This window comes from Pocillopora verrucosa, chromosome 1 (assembly GCF_036669915.1).
Source record: "Pocillopora verrucosa isolate sample1 chromosome 1, ASM3666991v2, whole genome shotgun sequence".
Taxonomy (NCBI): domain Eukaryota; kingdom Metazoa; phylum Cnidaria; class Anthozoa; order Scleractinia; family Pocilloporidae; genus Pocillopora; species Pocillopora verrucosa.
The window spans coordinates 20647431-20670816 of NC_089312.1; the positions used below are offsets into that span (position 1 = coordinate 20647431).

Genomic DNA, 23386 nt, shown 5'->3' on the forward strand with positions numbered 1-23386 from the left:
AAATACACATGTAGATGCACACCTTTCTGTGTTGTTGTTGATTTTCCCCTTCGTTGCTTCTGAGAAAGAAATTCCTGATATTGAATCAAGTCTTCAACTAGACCATCTGCTTTCCCAATTTTAACCACAAAACTGTTCAAAGGGGTGTGATGGGATTGTGGGAAGATGAAAATTCCTATGTTTATCTCTCACCTACTTAAATAGACTACTAACTCAATTTTTAACAAGGGTGGAGTCAGGATGTAGGCCTCCCCAATAGGGGCACTCTTATGGAGGTCAACAATGTAGGCAGAAATCAAACCCTCTCCAATCAGAGGAAATTGATAAATGACAAAATTAATTTTCAACTAAGGTGGAGTGAAAATGGATTCCCAATAAATGGAGGTGATCAACCCCTCCCCTCCGAACAAAACGAAATATATTTGCTCTGTATTTGGCGGTGAAAGACTTGCATCACCTCAGCTTTTAAGAATAAACGTAGTCGAATGTTACAGAATCTAAAGGTGGGCTTGAAATGTAAGCCGGGAAAAAAAACTACTATTGTCTCAACTATAAAAAGCATGGTTAATTTAATAATTATTTTAATCGCCTTAGAAAATTAAATTCGAACGATTAAAAAGAAATCAATGAGCGAAGCAGCACAAGATTTCTAAAAAACCGTTTTACTTGATGCCCCGATCCAATCAAGCTTGTATTACAACATTCCGGTTCGTGAGGTACTGAATTTTTTCTTTTGATATCTGGAAACTTCTCGAACTTTCAGACAACCAAAACCACATCTTCATGGAAACGTCTTCGAATTCCCGAAACAACAACTTAAAGACCAGATGAGCGACGTCGAAAGTTGAACTGTTCAAATCTAAAAGAGACGTTTGAAGAAAGTACCGTTTGTTTCTTGATGATGTAGAACTGGGAGAGGTGCACATGATCCATTTTCCTCATGGAATTTTTTACATTGCTATTTCCCTATCTTTTAGACCGAAAAATCTCTGAAGTTGATTCTGGAAACTGCCAACTTGCAGTTGAGCCCTCTTCTCCACCAAGAAGAAGGGAACAATGATAATGAATCGTGGAAAGACGACTGGGTCAAGCAAATCAAAGTTTCCGTGGGAAAGACACTTCGTTGCAAGGCTACTACACTCGATTCTCGTCTATGTAGGGGGACGGTACCATTTGCAATGGCGGTGATTCACCTGTTTTGTGATTTAACGGCAAATCGTGACTTCCAGAATCGGTACAATGCTGAGGTTTAATAGCTTGAAACTGCAGTGCCTTACACCCACAGAAGAGCTTAAAGAATGCGTTTCTGTATTCTTTATGATAATACCAGTATATCAAAGGATTTACGCACGAATTGAGAAACGCAATTGCATTCCACCATTTGTGTAGCGAACTTGATACATCCGTGATTCCAAAGGGGAACAAAGTGTAACTGACTTGGGCCGGTAGCCAGCTCAGAGTGAAGACTGCAGCTGTCAGTGCACATAGCTGTAGTACAGTTTTCTGTCGAACTCGTCTGCCGTCGCTCTTCTGCCCAGCACCAAGAGAGTTCGGTGAGCGAAATTTAATGTGCGCAAAAGTCAGCCATGTTATAACACACGGCACTATAAAGTTTGCAAAGCCGTAAATTGCAATTAACGCCTGCGCACCTGTTTCACCGTATGGAGCTTCGACCGTCTCGCATTTATTTCCGACAAGTCTTTTCTCAAACATTTTGTGAATTTGTAGCGCGCAGCTCAGTATCCATGATCCCACTACATAGACGATACGGCGCCTTCGGCTGAAGTGTATCATATACTTTACCGGTCTCAGCACACAGCACCAGCGTTCCATAGCAAGGCATGTGACGAGTAAAATGGATACCTTGGCGATTGTAAACAGGAGATATCTGTTGGCCAATAGTGCGCAGAACATGTGTCCACCAATTCCACGAGAAATCGGAATCAAGGATTGTCTGCTCACGTAGCCTGGTGTTACAATCAAGGTAAGTCCTGTGGGGAGAAGTACGACATTTCGTCAGCTGTGTCTGGTATTGCAACATGCAAGGTAGTTGCAGGTAGTTGTCATCTATATATTCTACGGCTCTAACTAACTCCTCCCATAGAGTTGTGTCGATAACTAAAGGTTTCGCCACGTTGCAAGTTCGCCCTCTTTTTGTTTATTTATTTACCCTCCCTAACTAACATACAATAATTATACACAAAAAGATATTATCAGTCAGGGAAACCATAACAGCCTAGCCAATTATGGGGGATCCTTCGTTGATAAATATGAATAAACAATACTACTCATATGACAAAAAAAGTTCAAATTGCCAACAACGACGACGGCAGGCATAGGAGAGTCCTCGCTACTTTCACCTGGGATTGTTTCACAGAGGTTCTAGTGTCGTCAGCAGAGTACATCTGCCACGACCCGTCCCCCCCCCCCCTCCCCACTAAGTGAAAATAACAACTCAGTATCAGAAAACTATGCTAAAATAAATATATCCCGATCATATTTGTCCTTTGCCGAAGCGTCGTAGCGGGGGCGAATTTTTAAAGGCACACTTGCAATGGAGAAAACCTCTGCAAATCTTTTGTGTCGACGAGGTGAGTTCTTAACTCAATATTGGGAGTGTGCGCAGTGCCCGCTAAGATTGTGGCGAATGTTGGTTTGCCCTTTCCCACCGTCCCATGCCATGTTCTGCTAACCAAATTTAAAAAAAGAGGCTTCACCCCTTCAAAATAATTAACGCAGACGGTCTACCTTCCGCATAACGTAAAAAGTAAGTTCCCACCCCTAATTATAAGTAACATCATCGGTCTTCTCACATAAACTGCAAATAACACTCCCAACATCTAGAGTGTACCACCTGGGAATTCATACATTGCAGTCCTACGTCATTTAGATAATGACCCTACCAAGTGACAAAAGGAAAGATATCTCACCTGTGAGTAAATCTGTGATGGCCAAATTAAATAGGAGGAAGTTGTGTGGCTTTCGCATCAGGGAAGGTTTCTTCAACAGCACAATACAAAACATGAAATTAAGCACGAAAGCTAAGGAAGCGATTACGCTGAAAGTGACTTCAAGTACAGTTTCTGATTGGCTGGTTTCAACAGACGGTTTTGGTTGGTTGGACAGAACATTTGGCTGTGTCGGACTGCTTTTGTTAGCAAGCAGGTCCGTTGCCAACGCACTGTATTCTGCCATGCTCAACAGCCTGTGAAGTAAGTACAGCACGTTTTATGAGGAAATTATTGCATGTGAGTTTTAAAAACACGGTACTCCTAAAATTTGGCCCCTCTACTCAAGTTAACAATTTCGATAGTATCTGGCGTTCCCGTAACATCTACATCGCGTTCATTCAGTGCAATTCTGGTTTAATCACATAAATTGGTGTTATGTTAAACGTAATGTAATGAGAGCTCATCGATTTTTCTGTTTTTGTTTTTGTTTCTGTTTTTTTTCCCTAAAATTTCTAAGGCACCGACATATTTGACTGGCACTGACATTGGCGGATCCATATGTCTTCAATTCAGTCATTTTGTTTTAACCTATAATTTCCTCTCAATACTAGAATTACCTATTTGCAAATCCTTTCAGAAAACATCCGTGAATCCGCTTTAGTGGTCATGTAAAGGATATTCAGGAAACGTTTTGGAGCACCCACTATATTCGAGAAAATTGCTGGTAACTAAAGAATATTTTTAACAAATCTTACACCCAATTTTACTTATACAACAGAGCGCATCTTTGAAAATGAGTCAACACCCATGGTTCTTATGGTGTCGTGTTGTTCCGACTTTCCAAATATGTGTATTCTACCACTAGGCTTGTGTTTATTTTTGTTGACTCCCTGGGCAGTACAAGTAGATTTTTACCTCAAACACAATTTATAGTTACACCTCCACAGTAATAACAGGGAGGTGCCTTTTTTCGAAATCTACCTGATAGGATGATGCCATGTATCGGCTTAAGCTTGGAAATACATTCTTAGTACAGTAACTTAAGGCCTCCCTCGAAACTTTGACACTTGCCGTTATAATAGAATACAAAGCGAACACGCATGTAAATACGCTTCTATCGGTTAGAATTGATTTTATTTTGGCCATAGACCAAACACTTCTATATCAGAAATGTTGATGTAGAATTTCTTTTAAAATAACAACCCTTTCGTACTTTTGATTTAGTAAGAATCTTATTAGGAGTGATAGATACTTCCGAGGCAGTTTATAGAATTTTTGAAAAGTGATTTCTTCATTGTTTGATGTAAAATTCAACAACATCGAAAGACAACCATCCTCACAATATTAGTTACCTGATATAGTTGAAGTCTATAGGTTCTCAATTTATAATCTTTTTTGGCTTGAAATTTCGCCGGAAAAGACTCTTATAAATTAATTGGTGATTCAGTATAAATTCGTGTTAATCACGAGATTATTAATGAGGAAACATTAGTGTAAGATGCCCTCTTAAAAATGCTTTGTAATAAGTGTTGATGACGAGTACATGCAAGGAGTACGTGCTGTATCACGAACCATACGCCGGCGAAAAATGCCGGTCGAAAACACTGGTACAGTCCGACGGCGACGCTTCTTTCGTGGGAAAATAGATTTTATTACATGAATAAATTTTAGCAATCTACTCAAACTCAGATGGTGACCTAAAAATTTCATTTTCGGTAAAATATTGCAAACTTCTCTCTTCACAGCTCCAAACTGAATCTTTAACTTTTACATAAGATTAACAAACATCGTCACTTTTTGTTCCTTTATTTCTTTTGTGAGTTTGTCCCGTGAAGAATGATCCTGTACAAGCACAATAAATTGAAGCTAGAGATTAAACCCAAAAAAATTCATGCCTAAGGGTCGAAACTTAATGACCTACGAATAACTCGTATGAAATAAGGGCGCTTTCAAATTTCCATTTTACGAGATCCGTTGCCATTCATTGATCAAAACAACACCGTCGTAAATCAACAGAAGAACAAAAAAAAAACTACTTAAACAAATTTGTCTTGCCGCAACATTGTAAAGGCTTAGAAATTGCTGTTGCATAATTTATATGACAGGTTTTTCAAACACAAACGTCTTTTTCACAAAGAACTAAAATGAAATATACTGACCTCTATAGAGCGATATCAAGTGACGAACTCAGTTTTCTGATGATGTAAAAAACACCTTTGCACTGACCGAAGTAAACTGAGGTTATGTTCCAGTTCAGTTTCTTACTTTGATCGATGTCTAATGTGTTTGGACTGCTTAGAAAAACCACAAGGAATATTGAGAGTTCATTACAGTTTTGATCAAAGCAGTTGGACGACAAAATACCAACCCAATACTGTAAGTAATCAAATTTTTTTGGAAACGAAAGTGGCATAATCTTACCTAAAACTTAGTACTCAAACTTGCCCCTCCGTTTATTCTTTTACGTGACTTCTTGCCAAACGTGTACATCAGAAGCACTTCAGTGCTCAACGTAAAACTTATGATACCCAAATTATTGTTCACGATATTATTTTCAGAGGCGGGCGGGCGGACACTCTTGAGTGCTGTTATCTTTGCTATATAGATTTACAGCGAATTCATTAGAACTGAAAAGCTAAAACAAAAAGACTTATGTTTTATCATGTTAGCGTTTTTCCGGTGATTAATAACTTTTTGGCCTTCTGCTGTAAAAATGTTTGCCTTGGAAATAATCCTGTTTTCAAACTTACGGACACTATTCAATTTTAAGGAAACAAAATAAAGAACTGATAAAAGGAAATAAAAAACAAAATAAGAGAAAACTCATCTATGAACACTTGGAGCGTGTGTTTATATTATCGAAGGAAAAACAAGGAAAGGCGAATTTTAAGCCTTTAAATTACTACGATTCTTGCCGGAAAAGAATAGAATTGAAAGGATTTCAATCAGTTTAATCCTTCTTTTGTTTCAATAAGAACATAAATGCCGTACGAAGACCATTGTAACCAGCATATCATTATTAATGCCCAAAACATTGTTTTAAAGTGACTTTTTTTGGGGTGGAACGCTATGGGTATCTTGGCGGAATACCGATTGTTCGAATTGCAGTAATGAAGATTGCATTTTGAGTGACGCTTTTTTGAAGTTCCCGTGGAGTTAAGCTCAAAATTTTCAACTTTTACCCTTTTGAGCCTCAGTTTACTTCCTCATTTATTCCCATTTGAAATCATGACCATCTGTCTTACACGAGAGAGATTTATGGAGCGATACACACTCTTCAAATCCTGCATTTGCCTTCGCAATTGGTAACTTAGAGAAAGATTTTCACACGAATCGAGGAGGTAAAGAAGAAATTATGGACCCTGAAAATATCTTCCACAGATCAGTGAAAAAAGTTGTTTTGCATTAAAAAAGACTCTCCCTATCCCTTGTATCCTAAGGGGTTCAGGAAATTTTTGGAAGAAAAAATATTGTTTTTAACCAGTCCTCATATCAATAGAACAACGAGAAAACTATTTCCGCTAGTTGCAAAGATACATGCTTTTCATCTCACCTGATGAAATCAGGATGGTGCGGCCGGCGGCTTCGAAGAATCAAGTAGAGAGTTTGGCCGACATTAAGGGAAATTTTTACTTGCGTTTCGAAGGTAAAGCGGGAATGCACTTTTATTGCTTTACATAAACTTGTAATTGGTCATCGAAAAGTTGCAATACGCTCTCAACCAATTTGGTGCAAAACTAAAACTAGTCGCGGTTTGTTCAATCAGCTTTTCCCGCGCCTCAGGCAGTTTGCACGATCTTGTTCTGAGTTCCCGTTGTCTACTTGTGACATTTTATGGAATTTTTATTAACCTACTTGGTCTTAATTGGTAGGAGCTGAAATGTACTCTAAATTATTAACAACTCTCCTCTCAATTAGAGGAAGATATCACTAAGAGAAAATGAGTTGTTTAAGACATCAGACGTCAGCTGAATCATGTCCAGGGAATGTTCTCGAAAAATAAGAAATCAAATTATTCTTTACTTGTTATCGAAAGAGAAAAGTTGTTTTTGTTTTCTTGCAAGACACAGTGTCATCGATCGACGTTGTTCCCATGATAGCTCCAGTTTTGCAATAAGAAGTAAACAAGGACGGAAGAGCTCGCATCATAGCTTTGGTTTACATTCGTTCGTTCAAAATCATAACATTATGTGTTTTATCCTTATCGATATATCATCCGTAACAATTTAAGGAGGGTTATAATTCTGGAACCACCCAGGATTTTCATCTCTACCACTATTAAGTATAAATTAAAGTTTGTATAACACTTACCAAGCTTTTCGTAAAAAACAACCTTCCGAAAAGTGTCCTCAAATCATACACATTTTGCACCTTTTCGTGCAACAAAACATTTTCTGCCTAAATGTGCTGGATTTAGCCGTGAGGCTATGTCCTTACGTAGCACGGAGGGGAAAGCAAAATTATGCATTGAGCTATGAGTTTCCAGGGCATAAAATATTTAAATCATTCAAGGCTCTAGCCGTTGTCCTGGTTGCCTTGCCCATCCAGAGTCTCGATTGGTAGAACATATTTCTACCTCGACAGTACCATCCTCGCCTAATGGTCATCAGTCTAGATAGGGCTATCAATGTGACCATTTTGATATCATCTCTTTGTCGAGTTGAAAAAGTGTAATTTTCTCACCCAGCAGGTTGTCAGTCTTTGGTGCTAGCAACCCATTGTAGTTATTATAATTTTTTCTAAGATGTTCAAATGCAGGGCTCAAGGTGTGCGGAATAAAATATCATTTAAACGAACTGCGTTACAATTGGAATAAAAAATATCAAATTTGAAATGAGCAGAATGTTTGTCGAGTATTTCCCTCTGTCGTGACATTGGTGTTTTCACATGCTTATTTAGCTTTTGTGCAAAGCCTGAGGGAAGACAATAAAGGAAATTTTCCTCATTTGACAGTGCAAATTCAGTAGATCCTTTGTATTTCATCGGTATCTGCATTTTGTCACTTACATGTGATTTACATAATTATTCTGTACTTACTCTGCATTAAAGCGTAAACGACTTTCTAACAGAATCCCTCGTTTTTTTTCCCACGAAATCTCACCAAAAATGTAGAAGAAAAAGAATTGAAAGTTGTTTTCTATTCTCCTGATCGTTTTTAAATGTTTCAGGTATGACTTGTTTGATTTACATTTCAGGCCAATTACTTTTACGTCATCCACCTTCAGTTTGACAACCAAATCTGCAATGTGGCTCTCTAACGAGTAGCATAACAGTTATTGCATTAGAAAAGAAAACATATTTGCGTATGCCTCGAACAGGTGATCGCAAAGACAAGTCGGACGAAAGATATCTATGTCAGTTCACATCACTTTTATTAGTCAAGCTTTAGCTGAGTTCTCTAACTGATTCAGATTTGAACGTTTGAGAATTTTCCTGCGATACAAAGATCGAAGAATTCGTACCGCAGTCGGCGCAAGGTAGGGTTTAAGTTCCGTCAGAGCTGTTGCTTGAGTATAAACTAAATGAAGATACAGAAAGAAACATTAACAACCGAAAAAAAATGCGACGGAAAGTTGATGTCGATTGGGAAAGCAACGGACAACAATCCTGTATAACTACATGAGATACGTGTTATTGCACTAGAAGAAATTTGCTGTTCATGTATTAGTTAGGTCGGGATGAGAGATAACTGGTTCATTTGTTACACTAAATGCAGATCTTGTGTACTATCCATTTTTCCTTATGATCTTTCTCTCTTTTTTCGATTATTAAATGTAAAAATTTTACGAATTAAGAAAAATAGGGAGGTGATCATAAAATATTTCGCAAAATTTGACTTTTGTAATAGGAAACGAGAAACATTATTTACACGGTACTGACAGATAAGCCTATTTATGTTCATTATGAAAGCGACATTGTAAACGTCAAAGACAAATCTTTAAAAGTCGAATTCCTGCTTAATGTAACTACTGACCGATCAAAATCTATTTTTAATTGTTCCTCTCTTTGATCACATGCAACAATCAGAAATTTCGGAAATGAAAAAGCCATGAGCCTTCCTCACAGTTTAGTTTGCGCTTTGTTTTTATAAACAAAGGCTGTAAAGTAATTGGAAGAGTCCAATAAACGGTTATAGGTAGACCGAACTTTATTTTTATTTTATTTTTCAATAACCTTTTGGTTTTTGCTTTTTATGAGAAAGTCATTAACTATCCTAATCTTCAGGGGTGCTCTAGGTGCTTTTAGTAATTGAAAGGGTTGATTTGATGGCTACATCGATTCGACTTTTTTTTTTTCATTTTCATTTTCTTTTTCTATGTTGTTTCTCAGTTGGTTTCTGCTTCGTACGAAAGTAGCATTACTGAAGGGTAATATACGAAACTTTTCTTCTTCATCCAATGCCCAACGACAAACGACATACGACATTCTCTTACTACGACCGATAGAAAATTGATTCGAAAGCGAAGAGTACACTTTAAGATTCAGGTATTTTGTTTTTTGTCATCGCTAGTGGTTTTGTTTCACGGGACAAATTAAACTTTCATTTCACATAAATATCAAAATTTATTTTGACCAAATTGTATGTGTGATGCAGTCAGTCATGCTGGGCTGATTGTAGTGTTGCTTATTTGAATTCACCGCCAATTGTGACCATTAAAATGGAGATCATTCGAGAGAATTTTACGTGGCATTGCATTGTATTGTATCATGCTAAAGTTTGACAAGCGCTGTAAAGAATGACATAATCGCATTAAATTTTTTTGATTGCGAAACCCTAGTGAAATATCTCGAAGGCTCAAAATCGCTAAATTCTGCAAAAGTGGCCCACCCATTCAAAGTTCACCAATTTCTTAATTATTCCTCTTTTCGTTTAGAAGTTGAAGATGTCATTCACAACGAAGCACTCCATGCAATTGTCCACTCTTTCGGATCATTGTCTCAGTCAGAGCCAAACATAAATGGAACTAAACATGGAAAATATAGATATATACTGTCATTAATGTTCCCACTGGATTCTCTCCAGAAGTACTTTTGCGTGAAACTTTTCGTTTTCCAGCAGTTTTTATGGGTAATATTTGCAGTTTTTCTTGTTGAATTTTCAGGCTGGCCACTATTAGCAGCAAGAGAGTTTATGTACAGTTTTACGGAAAAAAATTTCATGATAACCGTGTAATGTCTGTGGTATGAAAAATCGCGAAAATGAAGATGCAACTAACCTTAGATAATGCAGAGGATTTCTACCAATCAACCAGCTTCCCCTCAAATCCTTGATCACAGACGCATTATACCATTGATTACTTTTAATTAACATCACATAGGAGATATGCGTGATTGTAAACTTTTGTTTACCTTTTGATTTTGGAACAGGACTTGTCGTCTCAAGGGTTACGTTAAGTCCAAGAAAATAGGTAAAGTGAATGTTAACTACGGCAATCTCTCTGATTTATACGGTTCTGTTTCGATCTGATGTAACTGGATGTCTCCAATCACTGTAAAAAAAAAAGTCAAGCAAAACAGGAGTATATTGATGATCGATTTGCATCAGTTTAGTTTTCATGTAGGCGAGCACCTGGCAATTATCGCGTCACAACGAGGAAAAACGCGTATAGACTATTCGCTTGGTAAGATACAGAGACAACAAAATCGGAAAAACTATATAAGAAAAAACGAGATTGGTTATGGTTGAAGCAAAGTTTGACACGTATTTCAGTTGAACAACCTTGAAAACGTTCGGCGAGATATCTCAAAGGTGAGCTAACAACCTTAATATTGATGTATACTCTGATTTACCTCTTAGAAGTGGTTACAATGGGTTTAAATAATTTTTCATTTCGTTTAGAGGGCTGTCGTGTTTTGCTGAATTCTTAAACTAATGAGTTTAATTTCTGTTATTATGATATCCCTGTAATTAATGATAAATGGCTTTTCAATACGGTTTGATCCTGATCTAGACGGATGTAGCGACTTAATTTCCTTTAGCTGCCTAATGTTTTTTCCTTTTCTGACAAATAGCATTTTGCCTGTCAATCGTATAGATGCACGTGAAGTGTTTTTAATTTCCTCAGCGGTATTATTCTGAATCACAGATGAAAACTCTTTGTGTATACATCTATTTAGCAGAAAGCATTATGGCGTTATACATAGGATAACGAACTAAGTTTGAAATAACGAAACATTAGCAGTGTTGGCCAAGAAAGAGAAAGTTAATTACGGCAGCAACAACAGGGAGTGACTTAAGTTTACAATTTAAAGTTTTTTAGCGGTGTTTCGTTTGTTTGTTCGGTTTTTTTTTGCATTTTTTTCATCAGTTTAGATTTTAACACGAGAAATAATTTGAGTTTGTGAACTTCAACAGTTTAGGCGTACAACAGAGTTCGAATTGGACTGGCCATTTAGTACCATAGATTGAATGATCTCCCGACAAACCCTATTAACAAGAATATTTCTAGTCATAACCTTTTCGCGCAATCGTCTGAGTTTCGGTTCGGTCTCTACTACCGATATAAGTTGAATTTTGGTCATTTCGTATTTTTTCCCTTTTTTTTTTAAACAAATGTTAGTGTACAACAATGAAAAAACTAGATCATAAACCATAATCGCTCTTTGAAATTTTATTTTACTGACGCACCTTCCACCTTTCATCCGGTGTCGACAGTTTTTTTTTTCTTATTTTGATACCTAGGTAATAAAGGGAATATTTAAAACGCTACAATAATATTGGAAATCCTAAAACTACAACAATATTTAAATTAATGTTCTACTAATGCCACGAAGGCTTAATTACACTTTTGATACATATTTTCATCTATTAGATTTCCTATGAACTTGATCTCGAATTCTTTCTGGCATTCTTTTCATCAATATTTTTGTCTGTGGCACTACTTTTCTAATTTCTCTTTCATAAGTCGAAACGTATTTATTTTTCATAATTAGCAGTTCTTTTCTACATCATACCCAAAAACTGAGGTACGCTGTCTTGAAGGAATTAGAATAATTTTGGTTGTCAAAAATTTCCACTTTCTTGCTTTCGTGCTTTCAGTTATTGAATGTCAAATATTCCAACAACATATGACACGTTCTGTTGTCACAGCTGAAATGTGTTATTGCATTCGCACGACTGGTGTTTCACACCTATCAGTCAAAGGCTGCAAAATACAGTAAAAGAAAGTTGCCTGAGCCACAAAATTTTCATAGCGAATAATTATTTTTCCAATCTGTTTCTGAAATTCTTATCATTTTTGTGACCAGAGGTGCTATTAGAAATCTAGCCTTGTCCGCTTTCTCTCGATAAAACAGCAAGTTAACCGCTAAAATCTAGTATGATTAATAAACACTTGAAAAAGAATAGTTTTTACGCTGGTCACATCCCCTTTTGGCTCAAAAAAGTGATCATGTTGGGGATGTGATTTAAGTTTTTATTTTTTTTTTAGAGGGCACGGTAACGAATCTTGCAATCTGATTGGTTCTTTACCCGGTCAGTATTTTCCTATCTCTGCCCACGGGCTACGGTAACGCTTTCGTGAGTCTCCGAGTACATCCCAACTTTCGTTGTCATTTTTCATAAATATACCTCGTTTTCCGGCTGGGCAGTATTTTTAAGCAAACACGTCGGTCACTACCTCAAGCCGATAAATAACTTATGAATCCTCCCTTTTCTCTCTATCAAATCACTTTGGTTGACAGAAAAATATTGGTTTCAGAATGAATTTGGATAAACAATAGTGTCATTACGTTGGTTGACAAGTGGCCTAAAAACCGTCTGCAATTAATTTTAATCGTTCACAAAAAGTACCCAGAAAGTTGAAACGTGAGGTATTTGGCTACAGTTAAACTGAACGATGGAACTTTCATTCATTTAATATCTGAGTTTTCTCGAGCAATTTGTTCATAGTAAAAAAAAAGCGAGCGAAGTTTTAATTTCAGTTCTACAACAAATATACGCTCCTGGTGAGTCTTTCCAATTCCGTTCAATTTGGACATTTGTACCTTAAATTGTACAACAGAAATTGAAGGAATTGAGAAAAGGCTGCATTAAATTCCCTTGTGTCTCGTTGGAGTGTGCCGTTCGAATTTAGTTTTTGTGAAGGAAAGATCAGAGTTAAACACGCCATTACAGCAAACAAACGAGCAAACTCCCACAACTTCAAAATAAAAAATTGAATTTACTCACAATTACTTTCCTCGCCGTTTACTTAATGAACAGAGGTAAATCTTCGTACATGAAAGAATGGTCGATGAGAGTAAATAATACTTTCCGTTAGATCATTAACTGATTTTTAAGAAAACATTGTCGTGACAGTCCTTGCCAAACTAGTTCTGTTGGTTTTCAAATATTCCTGAGATTTTTTTTCTTGCGCGCTCTCTAATTGACAGGTGTCAGATTGTGACAGATACTTGTAAAAATAATGTTTCAAAGTTTGTTTGGAAGCCTTTTAAATCACCTTTATCGTTACGGAAATGAAAATGTTTCGCTGAGGCATCTCTCTTAAATTTGCATCACCTCTATTTAACTACCATTTACTCACTCAAATATTGTTCAGTTTATGGAAGATCTTGCCGTATTTACGGCCATAAGTCATTCGGGTTCTTTCGGAAAGAATTTCGTCAAGTTTAAAAACAATAAATATGTTATTTACCGGCTAAGAGTCGGTCCGTATGGTGAAAAACTGTGACCTCGGTCTTGAAAATGCTGCCCTCGGCCGTTCAAGACCTCGGTCACAGTTTTTCACCATACGGACCTCCCAGCCGGCAAATAACATATATATATATTCCATTTCAATAAACTGATTTATTTTTTTTTTAGAGGGCACGGTAACAAATCCTACAATCTGATTGGTTCTTTACCCGGTCAGTATTTTCCTATCTCTGCCCACGGGCCACGGTAACGCTTTCCTGAGTCGCCGAGTACATCCCAACTCAGTTTCGTTACCATTTTTCATAAATGTATCTCGTTTTTCCGGCTGGGCAGTATTTTTAAGCAAACACGTCGGCCACTACCTCAATCCGATAAATAACTTATGAATCCTCTCTTTTCTCACTCTCAAATCGCTTTGGTTGACTGAAAATATATTGGTTTCAGTATGAATTTGTTTAAGCAATAGCGTCATTACGTTGGTTGACTAGCGGCCTATAAACCGTCTGCAATTAATTTTAATCGTTCACAAAAAATACCTAGAAAGTTAAAACGTGAGGTATTTGGTTACAGTTAACTGAACGATGGAACTTTCATTCATTTAATATCTGAATTTTCTCAAACAATTTGTTCGTAGTGAAAGAGCGAGAGAAGTTTTAATTTCAGTTCTACAACAAATATACGCTCCCGGTGAGTCTTCCAAGTCCGTTCAATTTGGACATTTGTACCGTAAATTGCACACCAGAAACTGAAGAAATTTATTGAGAAAAGGCTGCATTAAATCCCCTTGTGTCTCGTTGGAGTGTGCCATTCGAATTTAGTTTAAAAAAAAAAAAATTAAAAAATTTGAATTTACTCACAATTACTTTCCTCGCCGTTTCCTTAATGAACGGAGGTAAATCTTCGAACATGAATGAATCGTCAATCAGAGTGAATAATACTTTCCGTTAGATCATTGACTGTTTTTGAAGAAAACATTGTCGTGACAGTCCTTGCCAAACTAGTTCCGTTGTTTTTCAAATCTTCTCGCTCTTTTTTTTTTCTTACGCGCTCTCTAATTGACAGGTGTCAGATTGTGACAGATACTTGTAAAAATAATGTTTCAAAGTTTGTTAAGAAGCCTTTTAAATCACCTTTATCGTTGCGGAAATGAAAATGTTTCGCTGAGGCATCTCTCTTTAATTTGCATCACTCTATTTTAACCAGTAACTCGCTCAAAAACTGTTCAGGTTATGGAAGATCTTGCCGTATTTACAGCCCTAAATCATTCGGGTTCTTTCGGAAAGAATCTCGTCAAGTTTAAAAAAAATAAATATGTTATTTACCGGCTAAGGGTCGGTCCGTATGGTGAAAAACTGTGACCTCGGTCTTGATAATGCTGCCCTCGGCCTACGGCCTCGGGCAGTATTTTCAAGGCCTCGGTCACAGTTTTTCACCATACGGACCTCCCAGCCGGCAAATAACATATATGTATGATTTGTTTGGAGAAAGGATTATAACCTCTCCAACTTACAGTCGAGAAATTTGAACAAAATCAATGAAAGTGAATCTGGAAAAGACATATTTTCTTTACAATTGACATATGAATTCAAATTTAGAATCGTTTTTGGTAAATTTAGCTTTTAGTTAATTAGAATATTCTCATTTTTCCCTACCATAACAGATTATATATTTTCAACTTTTTCTTCTTTTACCTCAAGTTCAAGGAGACAAGCCTAAAGCAACTGCGGAATATTATCAGCCGTGTACAATCAGGGATGATTTTAATTTCGAAGGTTCCTTTGGAACGTTCAATCGAGAAGCGCTCCAAACGGACATTGTCTCACCACTTGAGAAGAGTGTAGAAGTCATAATGAACGTCACAAACAGTGTCATGTTCAGTGATTTAAAAATACATATCGTTTGTTCACTACCTTTTTTCTCTCTTAGCTGACAGAATATGGAAAACTCCACGTCGCAGTATCTAACAAGCATGGATCACGCCCTCTGCATAACATTTTGGGTGATCGCTGTTGTTTCCTTTGTATTAAACTTATTGTTTGCCATTGTAATTGCGAGGAAACCTTCCATGCTAAAAAGGCCTCATAATATTCTACTGTTTAGTTTGGCCATTACTGATATGCTAACTGGTGAGTTTATGGCAATTCTCTTGTGTTTTGCGGTTATGGTTCTCTAAACAATCTCCATTGCAACATTTACCTCAGTTTTTTTAAATTACTCTTTGTTATCACTTTAGTTTTGGATTTACGGCTGTAAGCCCACAATTAAAGTACTTAAGTATATTTTGACTAGAAGATAATGCGCTGTTTTTTCTCCTTCAGGAGTCTTTCTCTTAGCTACTCCCGGATATGCCATTCCCACGTCTGAATACCCAGTCCCTCTTGGATTACGCGGTGAGATTTTTTGCCGTTTGCTCGCCAACAGATATATCCTGTTTGCATTGGGAAAAGTTTCCATCCTTCTCGTGGCCTGTCTCGCCATTGAACGATGGTACTGCGTGTTAAGACCATTCAAATACAGGCATCAATTTAAAAGAAGGCGTACCATTCTGTATGTTGCCATCACGTTTATGATCACGTGTATTCTGTCCATGAATAAGTTGTTCGAAACGAGCTTACATGGTAGCAAGTGTGTCACTGATAAAGCTCCATACGGTATTGACGGTACTCGAGTGTTTGTCATCGCTTACAGTTTTGTGGCATTTTATTTTCCCTGTTTGGTAACATGGCTCACATTTGCCAATATCATGCGTAATCTTCCATCATCTCCTGGAGAAAGTGCTGAGAGTGTCAACAAACGAAGGCGACAGAGATTGTTACTGCGCATGTGCGCTGTAACTGCAGCAGCCTTGACAGTGTGCGGCTTTCCTTCGCAGACCAATTACATTCTAAGCTCTTTTGGTATTACAGAAGTTAAAAGCCCTTTGCATAAGATGTTCAATGTTCTGGTGTTTTTTAATTCCTGCATGAATCCCATGATATACTGCCTTACTAACAAAGATTACAGAAAAGAGTTCAAAAGACTTCTTGGATGCCACCGAGGTAACGAAATATCTCCAGAAACGGACCACGGCACCACTCTCCACTTGGAGCAAGCAGAAAAAGATAAAGAGATAACGTCCTAGCTCCCCCCGTGTGAGGCATATAAGGAGAGGAAGAGATCTTGGGCTCAGACAAGAGACAACTTATGTTCCCTTATCCCAGGATTGCTTCTCTCTTTCGTAAGCCTCAGTACCTACAACGTAATCTCATAAAGATATTTTCCTTTTCATCTGGACTGGCTATCAGCAAGGACATAAATGACAAATCAATGCTCTATTGGGGTTCCACACTATAGAAATAGAGGAAAGAAATTTTTTTTCCTACAATTTTTCTTTTTTCTTGTCCCAGACCGAATAAAGACGCAGTAATTCTGCCTCTAAATAAAGCAAGTTGAATAGTAGTTTATGACAATATGATAAAACAATAATGTATCATACGTAAAATATATGGACTGGTGTAACCTTTGGTAGCAGGTATTACCAGTAAATCATTTAAAACAAAACCGCTAATAATTGGTCGCAACTGCAAATTGACTTTTTGGGCATGAGTAAACCGAATTGAACTCCTTTTGTTAGTTTCGTTTTTGACACTTAATCTGATAGGACTCTGAATACAATCTCGGAATAATAAGAAATAAGAGATCATGGACCACACATTTTTGTTAAATCAGCGAAAATATCTTAGTGAAAAAGCTGATCTGGCCAGCGTGGTCTGACCATGTTTTAGTCAGTCGCAATGAATAATAGGGATGATTAGGATAATTAAATGCCTGGCAGCATGCAAAGTGAGCTTTGTACATTACTATTAATATTGTAAGTATATGTAAACGAGGCAAGGATCACACTGTGAAAGCTCAAATTAAACTTAAGGTATGTACTTGAACGAGATTTTCCTTCTTATGTGTCAGCTAATTTCATTGTGTAGGAGTGTATAAGGGCTAAAGGGATCTCTAAAATGGCAAGATTACAGTTTTAGTACAATCAAGAGAGGATGGTTCCCTTGATATAACGTATCCAATGCGTGCCGTTGTAGGAATTGCAAAATTTATCTTTCAAAGGTCGAATTGAGTATGAACTTTCAAATTACAGTCGAACCTGTATTAGGCGGTAAATGATTGACTCAAAAAGCACAGCTCCAAGCCAAATTTCGTGTTCTTGGTTAAACAGAAAACCTGCGTCTTATTGCGCTTTCCTAACAGGAAATCAGGATTTTACCGAGAAATTTATGAGCTCTATTAATTCCCCTACATCTGGGTTTCTTCTGATTGCCAAGGCATTTGAAATGCAAATTTGCGTAGTCAGGCCACATTTGCGTGAAGCCAAACGATTTCCGGTGCACGTGGAAAAAAAAAAATATTAATTTCTGTTTTAACCAATATTCCTCATTCATTCCAAAATTAGCAATTTTTTAAGGACCGCTTTTAGTAGGGTTTTTGATTACTGTATCTATTTCTACCTCACCTGATATGATCGTGAAAAATGGCTGTTACATTTTCTTGTTAATTTTAAACCCACTGCTACTTTAAAATGAAATCTTTGGAACTTAAATGCTTTTCTTCGAGTACTCAAAATTATAGAAAACTTAACTGATTTGATTCAGCGTGGTAGATATAGTTTTCTTCCTCCGTTCCGTCCTGTACAAACATCAGAGGTTGTGTTACATAAGCTAACTAATCTGATTTCCGGTTTAACGTCAGGTCACGTCCAGGACGGTATCCGGTCTAGCAAGTTTTGCTACTTGGTAACCTGCCTTCTGATTTTATACGCTCTGATTGGCTGAGCCAGCCGAAACCGCCGTGAAACATGTTTTTGTTGTGTACAAGGAAAAAAATTTTTGCAAGCGAGCTGGAAATACCGGCCTAACTGCATTTGGAAAATGTACTCGTTGTCGTTCATTCGTTTCTTTTTTCACTCCGGTGGGATTTCGTCTGTTTTCTAACGGAAATATGAAGTTTACAATCCTAGAGCCCGACGGAAAGGCACACGATTTCGTTCTGACAGGCGACAAACTGGGACAAGAAGCATTAGACAAGGTAAGAAGCACGAGAAACGCTAAACTTGCAAATGTAGTTTAACGTCAAATTTTCTCCTGAAAGATGAGATAATTTTATCATTCAATGACTCTTGTTACTGTATTTCTCAGGTCTGTGAGCAGCTAGGAATAAAGGAGAAAAATTATTTTGGTCTTCGACACACTGTGAATGATATCGGAGTCTGGTTAAATCTGAGAAATCCAGTGTCAACTCAACTTCGCCCTCATTTACCTGGAAAACCTCATCGGCTCCGCCTTGAGGTTAAATTTTACGTAGCACCACAAGAACTTCAACAGGAGGAAACGAGGTGAGCTAATTTAGTTTTCGTTTTGTGCAAGTTTGAATCACTGCACGTTTTGTTCATTTTGAAACTTAATATGCTGGGTTTTTATAGAGAGGTCGCGACAGCTTGTCACTGCATTGCACGGACGACCATTATTTCAAAATGTTTTTGATCCTGTCGTTTTTTCACTTTGATGAATGATCAAGTGACAAATTTTTCAACTGAGAATACAATTTTGTGGCTTTTAGACAACAGTTTTACCTCTGTCTCAAGAAGCAAATGGCCGACGGAAAATTCAATTTGACACAAGATAACGCTGTTCAGCTTTGTGCTCTCATGGCCCAGGTGGAGTATGGAGATTACTCAAACATGCCTAGAATCTACCCACAGTTTCTTTCACCTTGGGGCCGAGAAGACATGGACGCAAAAATAGCTGAGGCACATCAAAAGCTACAAGGGATGCCTTCGTCAGTTGCAAGAGATTCATTTCTCAATGTTATGTCCAAGGAAGAGCTTTACGATGCAGAAAATTTCAAGGCCAAAACAGGCAAGCAAAAAGTCATGGTGGCAGTTGGAAGCAGTGGATTGAAAGTGTACGAGAGAAGAACCCATGGAAAGCTCAAGCAAAGGTAAGGGGCTGATTGAAATGTTTTTTTTTATGAATAACTTTCATCTTTTGTTACATTGGGTCAACTTTTAATTGTTTTAATGTCGTATTTGGTCCCGCAGGGCCAATCGTCTCTGGCTACTTATCTACCAACATCTTAAGCTTTTAACGAAAGCAATGGATTAGAAACCGAAAATGAAATGTAAAAACAAATTTTCCAATCTTTTATCAAAAAAATTTGTTTAGATAGGAATGACAGCGAGGTTGCAGGGACCTTTGTTTTTTGAACTCGAACAAATTTTTGCGCTTGTGTGATAGGTTTGTTTTGTCAAAATCACGTATAATTATCTTTTGTCATCGGATTTGATGCTCATCTTACCTTTTGTTTGAAGCTTTATCTACTTTCTGATGGTAATCTTGAGGGGTGTAGATTTCAGGAAGACTTTTGGGAGGGTATCTTATAATTACCAATCATGGTATGACAAAATCTTTTCTTTTAAAACATCAAGAGTTTTTTGTTAGCTTTATTGTTTTTGTAGGGTTAGTAAGCCTGGTTGTATGCTTTTATTTGGTAGCCAGGGTGAATATGTGGTAATTAAAAAAATCTGAATTTTGAGCTCATTGGCAAAGGGAGAGGAGATGTAATGCTACCTTTTGATCATCAGAAAATATGCATCCTTTTAAAAACTCGCTGGTAACCCAGGGCTGTCAGTAAGTTTGAAAATAGAAGGCAAATTAAAAGTAGAAGGTTATTAGGTTATTGTGGGCTCAGTGTTGCTTCCTCAGAATACAAGTAAGATTAGGAACTATTCAGTTTCAGTGTCCCTGCATACATGCCATACAGTTGGCATGAACCTTTAGGCAAATTCTCAACATGGGTTTGATTCACACATCCAATGCAGTTACTGGAAAATTATCTAGTGACCTCTCTTAAAATTGACAAACAGCTGCTGTACAAATTTCTTTAACTGTATTTCAATAATTGTGCAATTTGTCATGAGTAATTATGTTGACAAAGGAAGTGAGAGTAGCCACTAAATATGACAGACCAGGGGGCAACCTTGATGGGCTAACTGCTATTATTGACAGCTCTGTGAATATGTTTTAGCCACAATCAGATGATCAGTGCCACTTATTGGGGGGAGGAGGGTGGTTGTTATTAATCATAAAGAGAGCTGAGGCACTGAGAAACTTTATCTTTGGTTGGGAAATGAAGAAAAATTGCTTTCTACAATTACAAGTATCAGGGCCTCCTCTTTTTCCTCACTGTGTGGATCCTGTATTGATCATCAGCAGAGTTTTGATAGATTGAATCAAGTGGTTTCCAAAATGTTCAGTGGCTCTCCTGAGTAGCATTTCTCTATCCAATGCACTTGGCTTGTCCTGCTTTTCTATAGTTTCTCAGTAGTTCTTGCCCCTAAGTCTAGGGTTTTTTTAAATGCATTCAACAAATGGAATAGAGTAACCCAATCAGGAACCTGCTTATGAACAAGTACATGTAACTGTTATTTGCTAACTCCACTTTTGAATGGTGAATGAAGGGTAATGCAACTGTATTTATCCAATTTTGTAGTTTGTGTTGACTTTAGATCTTTGAACTTAATTGCAGCATTGGTTTTGAAAGCATAATGAAGATGAATGTGTCTGAAGAGCGACTGATTGTTGTGTTGAAGAAAGTGTCTGAAAACAGCAAGTTGAACTTCATCCACTTCTTCTTATCCAGCAGTGATGCTGCAAAAGCAATGCATAAGGCTGCCATGGAGCACCAACTATTCTTCTACTCTAGTAAAGTTCGACAGTCAGTTCTCAACCATTATTTGCTTTCCACTCCATGTTGGGCTCTGCCAGCCAAGTGGTTCACCAAGATGCCACCAGGTGAGCTTTTTCACTTGGATGTGAAACATACAAGGCGTCAGGCATACGATCTTCACTATGAAAAAGTTCATGAAGACAGTGACTCTGTGTTTAGACACAACTGGGTTTCAAAGTGCTCCAATTGTACCTCTGAAGAAGCTAATGCTCTCTTCACACCATGTGGGCACCTTGTTTACTGTAGTGATTGTGCAAAGGCTGAATCAGCCTGCCCTGTGTGTAATACTGTTGTTACCAGCTGGCAAAGGGTTTATTTCTCCAATGACTCGGAGTGTGATGATTGGACTTGCCAGATTTGCATGGACTCTGAAATCAACACTGCATTTTCCCCATGTGGACATGTTTGTGCATGTGAGAAATGTTCATGCCATCTTCCTTACTGCCCAATGTGCAAGACATTCATTACCTTTGTTCAGAGAATTCATGTTCAGTTCCCTGAACAACCTGGTGAAAGTGATGATGATGATGGCTATAATTCATCTTGAGTTTGGTTGTTCATCATCGACTTGAGTTAACTGTTAGTTTTTGGTGGATACATGTTAGTTGCCTTATTGATCAACCATATCTGAACAAGGTTATGCTTAAATGATGATCTGCATTTTGTAATTTACAGACTGTTGTAAGATTTAAGAATAATAGTTATTCACACCAGCTGTTTTAAACATTTGTGGGACTTCAAGATTGATTGAAATTGTCTACTACATAATGTTAATCGATAATATTGACTATAATGGTTATCCAGTGGCATAGCACAGCATGTCAATATCACATAAAGACCAGTTATCTGTGATAGAAAGTTGTCATTGTTATTTCTTTTTTCTTTGTGATCACATAAAATATGATAGTACTTGATTTATTCATGAGACTGTAAATCTGAGCTAGTGCATCTAGGAAGTTACTTTTTTAGATTGACACACTTGTACAGTGTTGGAATGTGTTCATCCAATAATTTAAAAAAATTGAAAAAAATTATAGTAAGGAAATTACATGTAACTATTATCTCATTCGGTAGATGATATTATGATCTTTGTCAAAATAGGAGATATTTATTTGTGGTATTCAGAAGTTCATGATCCGGCCATTACTAAATATTTTGTTGTAACTAGTATTGTGTACTTAAACCTAGATATTTAAAGTTGGCAAAAGTTTTCAAACTGCTGAAGTTTTTAAGATGTATCTTAAAGCTCTAATAACAATTATGTATTAACTTAAAGGAAGATATTGGAGTTGTGTGACATAGAATTGTAGCTTCTATACAAATGAATTTTTGCAGAGAAGTGTTAGAGGTTTTTCCTGTGGAAAATTATTGCATCAGTTGATTGGAGTATTGTGATGCAAAGGAGCATTGATGTTAGTTTTTTGACTAAATTAAAATAAATAGATATTTCAACTCTTTCTTATTATTTTTTTGTATTTACTATGTTTTTCTTTGGGATTCCTTGAGCAGATGTGGGATTGATTTGCATTAAAATTTTTTTTTTAACTTAAAACTTCATCTTCATGAGTTAGTGGGGAAGTCTAACTAGGGCACAGTTTTGTTAGAGATAATGAATCCCACCCTCTTGCCAAAGTATGGATACATGTAGATACATTTTTATACACACCTAATTTCAGATTAGATCAAAATTGTTTGTGAATAGCTGTATTAGGCTGACACCTAGCAAAGTCTTTGCAAAAGATCGGACAGGAAGGCAGTTCCTTGATGAACCAAGTGCTTAGAACGTGAACATACCTGAAATTTTATACATTTAGTCAAGATATGTACAGTGGGAACCCTGTCCAAATTCCGATGACCAAGGCGGCTGATAATGTTCATTTTAAGCAAGGGAATTAATGTAATTTTATAGTATTATCTGTTTAATCTATTCGACATCATAGTTTCTTGACTGAATGAGCAGGGAACACAAATTCAAGAACCTATCAAAATGTGAGTATGATTAGCTTATCTTGTGTATAAGCGCAGACGC

General features: G+C 37.1%; 3 protein-coding genes across 5 annotated transcripts; 2 read left to right on the forward strand and 1 right to left on the reverse strand.

Annotated features, from left to right (window-relative positions):
- Positions 1-11: 11 nt before the first annotated feature.
- LOC131781199 (neuropeptide receptor 22-like) lies at positions 12-5507 on the reverse strand. Its single transcript, XM_059097845.2, has 3 exons — positions 5373-5507; positions 2931-3205; positions 12-1991 (listed from the first exon to the last, which is right to left on the reverse strand). The coding sequence occupies exons 2-3, from the start codon at positions 3193-3195 to the stop codon at positions 1135-1137; spliced, it is 1122 nt and encodes a 373-aa protein (XP_058953828.2). The 5' UTR covers positions 3196-3205; positions 5373-5507; the 3' UTR covers positions 12-1134.
- On the forward strand, positions 5173-17488 carry LOC131781200 (galanin receptor 2a-like). Of its 3 annotated transcripts, none has more exons than XM_059097846.2 (3): positions 5173-5327; positions 15514-15713; positions 15906-17488. In XM_059097846.2, the coding sequence occupies exons 2-3, from the start codon at positions 15524-15526 to the stop codon at positions 16706-16708; spliced, it is 993 nt and encodes a 330-aa protein (XP_058953829.1). In that variant the 5' UTR covers positions 5173-5327; positions 15514-15523; the 3' UTR covers positions 16709-17488. The 3 variants fall into 3 exon arrangements, with proteins under 3 accessions (XP_058953829.1, XP_058953830.1, XP_058953831.1); XM_059097847.2 differs by lacking the exon at positions 5173-5327 and adding an exon at positions 8316-8428; XM_059097848.2 differs by lacking the exon at positions 5173-5327 and adding an exon at positions 10335-10360.
- Positions 17489-18448: 960 nt separating this feature from the next.
- LOC131781190 (E3 ubiquitin-protein ligase MYLIP-like) lies at positions 18449-22809 on the forward strand. The gene is made up of 4 exons (XM_059097833.2): positions 18449-18657; positions 18768-18964; positions 19189-19569; positions 21157-22809. The coding sequence occupies exons 1-4, from the start codon at positions 18571-18573 to the stop codon at positions 21902-21904; spliced, it is 1413 nt and encodes a 470-aa protein (XP_058953816.1). The 5' UTR covers positions 18449-18570; the 3' UTR covers positions 21905-22809.
- The last annotated feature ends 577 nt before the right edge of the window (positions 22810-23386 follow it).

What these genes read in the sequence shown, in the direction of transcription:
- LOC131781190 (XM_059097833.2), top strand. Translation starts at nt 18,571, where the DNA reads ATGAAGTTTACAATCCTAGAGCCCGACGGAAAGGCACACGATTTCGTT. An exon ending in GACAAGAAGCATTAGACAAG is followed by an intron (nt 18,658 to 18,767) that starts GTAAGAAGCACG and finishes TGTATTTCTCAG; the next exon opens with GTCTGTGAGCAGCTAGGAAT. An exon ending in CTTCAACAGGAGGAAACGAG is followed by an intron (nt 18,965 to 19,188) that starts GTGAGCTAATTT and finishes TGTGGCTTTTAG; the next exon opens with ACAACAGTTTTACCTCTGTC.
- LOC131781200 (XM_059097846.2), top strand. Translation starts at nt 15,524, where the DNA reads ATGGAAAACTCCACGTCGCAGTATCTAACAAGCATGGATCACGCCCTC. An exon ending in CATTACTGATATGCTAACTG is followed by an intron (nt 15,714 to 15,905) that starts GTGAGTTTATGG and finishes TTTCTCCTTCAG; the next exon opens with GAGTCTTTCTCTTAGCTACT.
- LOC131781199 (XM_059097845.2), bottom strand. Translation starts at nt 3,195, where the DNA reads ATGGCAGAATACAGTGCGTTGGCAACGGACCTGCTTGCTAACAAAAGC. An exon ending in CATCACAGATTTACTCACAG is followed by an intron (nt 1,992 to 2,930) that starts GTGAGATATCTT and finishes TTCTCCCCACAG; the next exon opens with GACTTACCTTGATTGTAACA.